Below are 9,846 nucleotides of genomic sequence, written 5' to 3'. Positions count from 1 at the left end.
TAAGAGAGGAAAACAAATAATTCAAGAAAATATTATGTACAGGAGTGTTAAATATATTCTGCATTGTTTAAAACCTTAAATTTATTCAGAATTATTCTATTGTCTTAAATAATGAGTTCTATGATCTTTTCAATAATAATAAAAGCAAATAAGTAATTTGAACTTTGATTATCAAATTAACACTCGTATTCATTTGTATGATTATTTAATTTTCTAATTGTTGTTTTAATTAATTAAAAGATTTCATTCATACATTTATTTAATGTAAAGATAAGCACCAAATTAAAATGCCACTTTAAATATACATTTTTTAGGAATAAAAACATGAAAAAGCATTCTGTGCTTAATTAAAATATATTAATTTGTAATGTATTTGTAAGAAAATAACTTAACTATTTCTATTTTGATTGGAGAATTTATTTATTTATAATATTTTTAGTTCAAATTTAGATTCTAAATCTGTCAATACATTTTGAGAATACACTTTTATAGAATGTGGAAATGGAAAATTCCGACAACATCGAAGGAGTTCATGAAATCGAAGTCACTAATATCACGAAGGAAGGCCACCCGAGAGCCGATCCAAGTCAGTTTAAATTGCTTCAAGTGCTAGGTCAAGGTTCATTTGGAAAGGTCAGAATGCTTTAAATGTCATCTATTATTGTCCAAATTTAATTAATAAAACTATTATTTAATATAAAGTATTTTTTGTATAATTAAATTAAATGATTATAATTTATAACTTTTATTAAATAAACATTTTAAAAATAATTTTGTTCATTCACATATTTCAATATCGATTGTTTATGTAAGTAATTTTATCCTACGTAAATCGGAAAGACTCCTAAGTCTTCCCAAATAATATTTGGGTGATGGAATTATCAAAACTGAACACTTGAATGGTTTTTATCATTCAGTTCTAAATGTCAGTTGAAAAATACTTCAGACATGGAGATTATTAATATGTAATATATAAGATTTGTTGTTCCATTTGAGAATTGAAATCGCTTCTTACACAGGATTAACCCAAACAGACTATTGCTTGCAAGCAAAATATTCATTACTTTTTGTAGTAAAAGATTTATTGTTATTATTAATGAGAATTAATTCTCTCTCTTACATCCCCTAATTATAAAATAATAGGAATATTATAGTACGTTCGCTACGTAATTTTAATTATAAACAATATCTGAAAAATAAATTTAATAGTTACCTATAAAAATAATTAATTAAAATTTAAAAACAAAATTATTAATACCATTTAAAGTGTTATTTTCTTTTTTAATTTATCAAATTAATTTCTTACATGCTGAACGTCATTATAAATTAAAATAAATTGAATTAATTTACTTCAAATTTTTAAAAAATCAATTGTTACTTTGAGATTTTTGTAAGTAAATGTCATTATTTTTTAAAATTAAGTACTTTTTTATAACAGTTAATTTTTAAATATATGTATTTTTTTTAATCAATTAATGATGTTAGTTAAAAATTGAATCAAATCTAAGTTTAAGAAAGATAAATGCTTTTCAAGTATTCCTCTTTATTACTAAAACAAGAGAGTTTTAACAGAATTTACAAAATAATTGTTTAAAAGTTTATATAAAATTAAATTAAATGTAAAAATAATTTTAAGAAATTAAGTATTAAATTTTCTACGTTATTTGAATATAAAATAGAAATATTTGAGTGTCTTCTATACATATTTCTGCATTAATATAGAATATATTCTACTTATTATTTAATAAGCTTTTATTCGTTAAGTTCTTTGTAATTCATATACATTTTTCTCAGTGGAATAATTTTTAATTTTCATTATAATGATAACTAAATAGAGCTTAATTATCATTAACAGTATTAAATAAATCATACTATGTATGAAAATTGTATTTAANTATATGTAAATTTAAGTTTTTTAAGTTGGTGAAATCAGACATTCTAACTATATCAATTTAAAGTAATGTCATTAATGTCTTTCAGTTTCATCAAAGACACTTGGGAAAACTCAGCGGGGTTTATATAACAACACTTACTGTTACATATAAAGAAAAAAAAAAATATATATATATATATAAGTTGAATGTTGATTTTATTTGATTTATTTATTTTTAGAAAATTCTAAATATATTAAATGCAAGTTTTTTCTTTACTAAAATATAAATATTGATTATGCCACAATGCCTTAAGTTGCTGAGAAAAATTTATTAAAATGTTATTATGTGTCAATAAATTTTTCTCTGCAACTTAAGGTGTTGTGTAGTTTAGTTGCTGAGTGAATTTTGTTGAACATAAATACTGTATTTGTATTTTTGTTACTTTGTCTACGAGCTATTTAGCTAGACTTCTTAGTGAAAGTAATTAATAAAAATTATAAAATGTACAGTACAATCTAGCTCTAGAAGTTTTAATGATTTTACGTATTATTTGTAGCTTAAATACTTTAATTAAATTTTGAATGACTTTTATAGAATCTGATTAATAATTCTGGAATGTCATGCTTCGTATGTACAGTTCTGACAAAGCAGGTTATCATTGTAAAAATGTCTTCTATCTCTGTGAAAATGGGATGAAACTAATCTACACATGTTTAATCAAAAAACCTAAAACTATGCATTGAGTGTTTGATACATATAAGGCATTAAATAACTTTAAATTTACTATACCAAACATTTATTTAATGTGGTGTTGTGAGGAATAGTTAATAAATTTTCCTTGCATATTATATTTCTTTCAAAAATTAATTTGGAATAATTAAAGAATAAATCAAATTTAACTTTTTACTTCAGTCGTTTAACTTCTATATTGTCTTCGTCAGAGTAACTACAATAATAGAAATCAAACAGTTAACAAAATAAAAAGAACTTGTTAGTTGTTTGGTTCTGTTTAATGCAGTTAGTTTGATGAAGACCAATAGATTGAAAGAATTAAGTAAAAATTAAATTTTAACTTCTGTGTTTTCGTTTAAAAAAGAAGATGGGAGACTACAATTAAAATTTTAAAGGTTTTTATCCTCTTGTTATATTGATAAAAAAAACTACTGTATTTTTTTGCTTATTGAAAGTTTAATTAAGTTGTATGTAAATGAATATCAGTGTAAAGAAATTGGTTTTGTTAGTTTGTACATTTGTCAAAAGTTTAAAATAATTTTTTTCAATGAACAAACAACAAATTCAAGTTTATTTTTTCATTTGAAAATAGCAAGAAAGAAAGAAAAAAAAAAAACTATTTATTTGACCCAATAAACAGCTAAAAAAATTATCTGTAAATGTCAACCGTGATCACGAGGCATCCTGTACCGTTCTGAATAATTAATGCAAACGGCAATCTATTTTTTCCTCTGCCCATACTCCAATATAATTATAACTTTACAGATAAAGGTTCTAATTATTTAAAAAGTTTTTAAGCATTTAATTCCCTTAAATTATAGTAAAACTCAATTAATAATAATAATAGTCTTATGGCATCGACAGACTAAAAAGCAGTAACAGAAAAGAATTGCGACTTAAAAATAAGTTTCTGTTCTTTTCTTTTAGTGAAAGGACTGTTTTATTTTTTGTTACTGTTGTTTTCCAAAGAAGGATTTGGGCAATCCAAAAAATGTTCTGAAAGTTTTATGAAGTTGTAAGATTTTGGAAATAAAGAATTATTAATAGTACTTTACTTTCGTTACTTTTAACTACTTAGTAGTGCATTAGTAAATTCCTTTTTTTTTCATATTATAAATACTTTATCTATACTTCTAACGAATAAATTAAATATTATAAAACTAAAAAAAATAAATTCTTGACCGATAATTTTTTTTTTCTCTAATTCCGGAATTGTAGGTTTTTTTAGTGAAAAAGGTTACGGGTCCTGATAGCGGTACTCTATACGCAATGAAAGTATTGAAGAAAGCTACGTTGAAAGGTTAGTTATTTTCTTTCAGAAAAAATATATTAAATATTTTATAAGTGTTTATGAAAATGGAATAGTAAAGTATTTATTATTATAAAGAATATATTATTTATTTTTTATGCATTTTATAAAAATTTTTCAGTTTATATTTATTTGATTTCTTTCGCTACATTTTGATATTAATATTGAAAATAAGATATTTTTATCTTTTAGTTTTATAAATATTGAAATGTTAAAGTTTTATTCTACTTTAATGCAAAGATATGATTAGCATTTACGCAGTTTTAGAAATGTTTTACGTAAAAACTATTAAGTCATGTCTCTTCTCCTTTGTGAATTTAATTAAGGTGAAAATCAAATTGGAAAGAAAATATGTTGATATCTGCAATTGGAATTAGAGGAAAAAAATATGAAGATGCTTGCAAAGATAAAATTTATTCTTGATTTTATCATAAGAAAAGGATTTATTTGTAGATATCAAAATTATATTTTTACTAAATAATAATAATAATACTTTAGTGAAGTATTTTTATACAATCTTCATTAGCAATAGTTGTATAATATATGTATATATAATTAGTATTATTCATTATGTAGATAATAAATTATGAATTTAGAAATAAAACTATACTTTTTAACTAGAAAATTACGTAAGTTTATTATTTATTAAAATAGAATGTAAAAATAAAATTGTGATTTAAAAATTGGCAACAATAAAAATATCTTTTCCTCTGTGTATATTAATTATTATGAAACTTGTATAACAATTAATTAATGAATTATTTTAATTAACAATATATATATATAATTTTTTAAATTTTTTCATAAATAATGAGTTTTGAATTTATTGTAAACAGTGTTTTATAAATAATCTACTGCAATTTGAAATATAATAAAGAATTGTATATAAATTCTATCATCGAGCAATATAGATGTATGAAGTAAAAAATAGTGGCTTGGATATTTAAAAACAAGATTACTGTATCTTGAATTGATGGGAGTTTAGGGGAAAAATGATTTAAATTGAAGTGATACAGCCCAGTATATCACATGTATAACTAATGATAATCATACTACAGTGATTTTTAAGTTTTTTGAATCAATTTCTTGTATTTTTGTAGTTTCTTATTAATTCTCATTGATTGCCATACTTTAATTCCTTGTAAACTGCTGTTAAGGAAGTTGCCAATTACAAATATAAGACCAAATGAAATGTTTGTTGAGGAGTTTCTTATTCTATTCTAAAAATGGGAACCTCCTTGATAAATGCTAAGTCCTAGATCCTAGATAAGTGTTTGAGTAGCATCTAAGGATGAGAAGAATCCTTCTTTATAATGAAAGACATTTTTGTGAACATAAATTTACCTGTTTTTGAATACATTTTCCATAATTTAAACTTCAGTTTTTGATTAAAAAATGATAATTTATCGACGATCAACTTACCTCCTTCTGCAGTCACAGAATCTACATTAAAGGACTGGGCAAGTTACTATTTTGTATGATTGTTTACTTTTAATTATACGTTAAAGTATTAATGTATCTTTTCTGTAAATAGATTAAGTCTGGAAATTGTATTCTAATGACACAAATTATCAATTGTGTGGATTAACTCTTAAGTGAATGTTAGGCAAAACTGTGATTTGGACCATCAAAACATTCTAACTTAGATCTAATTTTTGATTTTAATGTTATAAAGTATATTTAAGCAATTTAATTTTCCAAGAATTTTTGATTTGTCTTTTACTCATTTAATTAAGCACTTCACAATCTGTAACTTGCTAATCTTGATAAATTTTATGTATTTTTTTAATTGAATTATTTACAAAATATCCATATTAATTTTGTGTAAATCTTTGATAAGCAATATTATTGACCAATTCTCTGTTTGCAATTTTCTGTCTGTTTATATTTGTATAAGAAGAGTTTCTAATAAAGAAGTAAAGAAACACTTTTTTTTTTTTTTTTTTTTACTGTTTTTAGCTTGATTCTAATTACACAGTTACAGGGGGAAAAAAAAGTGAAAGTTCAGTGGAAAACAAGTCTAGTTGCTATGGCAACATAACTGACAAGAATAAACTACACACAAACAAATTTGTCAGATAATAAGTGTGCTTTGAATAATGATATTGAAATTTATATTCATTTTTATTACAGTTTTTAATTTCATAAATTGTTTATCATTTGTTTACTTTTTCATTATATTCATAATGAGATGATAATCATTTATCTAATTGTAAACTCATTATATTTACTAAAAGCTTTTTAACTAATTATCATAACTAAATATTTTAAGTTTATGATAGTTACTTTTAATAATAATTTGATTGTTGCCGTTTACGACGTGTTTGATTCGAGATTATCCGAAAGTAAATATTTGGTGGCGTTAATGAAAGAGAGTGGCTCGTAACTTTCAAAAGGAGGAAAAAAAAGAAAAAAACAAGAGTATTAGAGATTGTTTTTATCTCCATTCTTGTTTTCATTTAATTACATTAGAGAAATGGAGTGGATTTTTATAAATCTAAATTAAAAATTTTCCTGTTGAAGGAAAAAATATTTACTTATTGATGGGAAAAAACTTGTTATATGTCTTAATCTTTTTCCCTTAGGAGAAATGTTGTAAATGTCATCTAATGTGAGAAAAAGAATGAGTAAATAATAATAAATGTATAGTAGTATTAAAAATGTATGTAGCTGAGACAAATGTTGAATGGCAGCTTGTTTATTTAAACTTTAAAATATTTTTAAAGTCTTTGTCAAAATTAATATTCTTTGAATAAGTCATTGCTTTAAATAGCAAAAGAACTTACCAAGCGATAATATAATTATTAAAGTAATTAAAGCATTCTTGGCCGTCTTTTGATTACTTTTGTATTATCTTCTTCCTTCTTCTCACATCCTACCACGAAAGATTGCATTTTATTAACGGAATCTCTCCACAGGTCTCAATTACTGGTGTTTACTAGAGTTCTTGTAAATTAAGGATCCGCTTCCTTCTCAGTCTTTCGAGATATTATATTGCATTTTTATCGATTTTACTAAAAGCTATACATTGAGAAAATTTAATGTATTGTAGCATGAATACTTATCACAAAATAAAAGACATTAATTTCCATATATAAATATATTATACTTAAGTTTAATGTGTATATTCATTCATAAACATGAATTTATTTGATAAACATGATTCGAAATAAATGTATGGAAAAGTATTCATATATATTTAAAGTAGTTTATTATAATGCATAATAAAGTAGATTTGTACTGTATTATAAAGATTCAAGTAATATAATGTATATATATAATTAAAACTACATGAATAATAATGTTTATTTTAAACAATAATGTTAAAACTTAAGCACAATTTTTATAAGTTTGATATTTATTTATTTATTTATTTAGTTCGGGATAGAATGAGAACAAAAATGGAGAGAGACATTTTGGCCGAAGTCAGTCATCCTTTCATTGTTAAACTCCAATATGGTAAGACGCTTTTTTAAATGTAAATTGATGCGTAAAATTACGAGCCGACATACAATTGTTGCTTAAATACGACTCTAGTATTTATAATTTTTAGGACGCATTTTATCATTTCTAATTTTGTTCTTTACTTTGTTATTCAATTTTATATCTTGATAAAGACACATTTGTGAAATTTAATAGCACAAGAGCTATAAAAATCAATATATTTTATTAAATTGTTTTCATATGTGGGTGGAAATTGTAATTATACTGACAACAGAGAATATTTATATATTAATTAGATTGGTGTAAGTGAAGAGAAATTCTTAAACAACTGAAATAATATTATTTCTCTTCAATATTAAATAGATTTTTAAAAGTAATTAAATTTTTGTTAAAAAATAAAACTCTATTCTGGTTATACCATATTCTCTGTCATGGGATATAACTTATATAGAAATATACAAGAAACTAAAATTGTTTGTTAGTTTTAGAAATTTAATTAATTAAAATAAAATTCGATTTAAACATCAATTTGTGAGCATTTGAAGGAATATTGAAGCTATAGTTATGATAAAATACAAAGTGAACATACTAATCGTTTTTGTTGTGAGGCAATATATTTACAAAGTAGTAAATTATATATAAATGAGCAATTATTTATTGTGACATCATCACAATGCTGGGCTGCAATTTTTAACCATATATTAAATTTATTTAATTTAAAATATATGCTCTCCACCTCAAATTAGTAGTGGCTTACCACTGTACATCGTACTTTTCCTTTAATAATAGAGTCATGCCGGTCATCTATCTAACACCTTTCGGGGAAAAACTGGGATCTCCCCCTAAGAATTCCATATCTGGTCTCATCTTTCATCTAACTGTTTTCTCGGGATTGGGGAAAGACAGGCGGATGGATATGGACGACAGTGGGAATTTATAGGTCTACAATTTTTTTCAAATTGCACCCAATTATGGAAGTTTTTAAGCTAATTTTGAAAACATGTTTATTAGTAGATTCAGTCACTTTAATTTTGCTAGTGGCATTAAAAAATATTTTGAATAGATGTTCTTTAAATTATTAATTAAAAACTTAATTATTTAATTAAGTTGTATGTACTTTAAAGAGAAAGAAATTTAAGAATTTTTTATTTATTTATTTTTATTTTCAGCTTTTCAAACTGAAGGAAAATTATATCTCATCTTAGATTTTTTAAAAGGTGGAGATTTATTCACAAGACTTAGTAAAGAAGTAAGAGAATTTTTTTATGGATATTGCTTCTTTCTGTTTTCTTCTGATAAATTATAAATAAAATGATCNGTGCTACTTAAAATTGAGAAAATGTGGTATATACCAGGGATAGCCAAGCTTGACACAATAAGAGCCATATATTGCCTATCAAAAATGCACAAGAGCTGCATCCTCCATTGGAATGCCTATTGGAGAGCCATATCATCTATTTATATTATATAAAATTAAATTAAATGTAAAAATAATTTTAAGAAATTAAGTATTAAATTTTCTACGTTATTTGAATATAAAATAGAAATATTTGAGTGTCTTCTATACATATTTCTGCATTAATATAGAATATATTCTACTTATTATTTAATAAGCTTTTATTCGTTAAGTTCTTTGTAATTCATATACATTTTTCTCAGTGGAATAATTTTTAATTTTCATTATAATGATAACTAAATAGAGCTTAATTATCATTAACAGTATTAAATAAATCATACTATGTATGAAAATTGTATTTAAATACATTAATAACTTCAAATAGTAGTTAATTCCACATTAAAAGTTGATTGCATCCTGGTGGAATATGTGACAAATTTATTTCTGGTGACGAGATATTCCTTTTTGAACCTTATGACATCTAGCTCGACTCTTGACCTTAATGACATTTTATTCCTTTCGGGCATATCTAAAACCGAAGCTTGGCATTCTCGACATTGCTGTCATTCCTCACCGAATGCTAAATCTATTCGAATAATGTTTATCTTATCTCTAGGACGTCGATCCTATTAAAGTTACTTACTTAATGCATTATATTTAGCAAGAATCGATTGTTTATTTAAACAATGTTAATTGTTTATTATATTAATTTTATTTATTATTATAAATGTTCATTAAAAATGAAAATAAATGGCTAATATAAGCTTTAGTATATAAGCTTAAGTTGGTGACAAATTAGGTTGTTTTAATTTGTTTAAAATTCAAATTATATGTAATGAAAATTAATAAAAATTATTAATAAATGTTAATTAGTTTTGTATTGATTTTTTTTTTAATGGATGTAATTAATTATTAAGCTTTAAAGTTATATATATTTTGAGAAAATTTTATTTTATTATATTAATAAATGCATTTTTAGAAAGTTGTTATTGGTTATATATAGATGAAATCACTGACATTTTAATGGCTTCTGCATTAAAAGTATTTGCTTAAGATTTCAATGAATATTATATATATATATATTATATATA

General features: G+C 23.4%; 1 protein-coding gene across 1 annotated transcript in view; it reads left to right on the top strand.

Moving 5' to 3' along the window:
- The first annotated feature begins 466 nt into the window (after positions 1 to 466).
- LOC111631661 (ribosomal protein S6 kinase 2 beta-like) overlaps positions 467 to 9,846 on the top strand; it is a 38,868-nt gene continuing 29,488 nt past the window's right edge. Inside the window, exons 1-4 of the mRNA XM_023375959.1 lie at positions 467 to 633; positions 3,825 to 3,906; positions 7,294 to 7,374; positions 8,529 to 8,608. Coding sequence (XP_023231727.1) covers positions 502 to 633; positions 3,825 to 3,906; positions 7,294 to 7,374; positions 8,529 to 8,608 — 375 coding nt within the window. The 5' untranslated portion in view covers positions 467 to 501. The remainder of the gene's footprint in view (positions 634 to 3,824; positions 3,907 to 7,293; positions 7,375 to 8,528; positions 8,609 to 9,846) is intronic.

This window comes from Centruroides sculpturatus, unplaced genomic scaffold (genome assembly GCF_000671375.1).
Source record: "Centruroides sculpturatus isolate CEXI.00-Female unplaced genomic scaffold, Cexi_2.0 scaffold595, whole genome shotgun sequence".
NCBI lineage: Eukaryota > Metazoa > Arthropoda > Arachnida > Scorpiones > Buthidae > Centruroides > Centruroides sculpturatus.
Note: the sequence above shows the minus strand (reverse complement) of the source record. Positions and strands in the feature narration are given on the sequence as shown.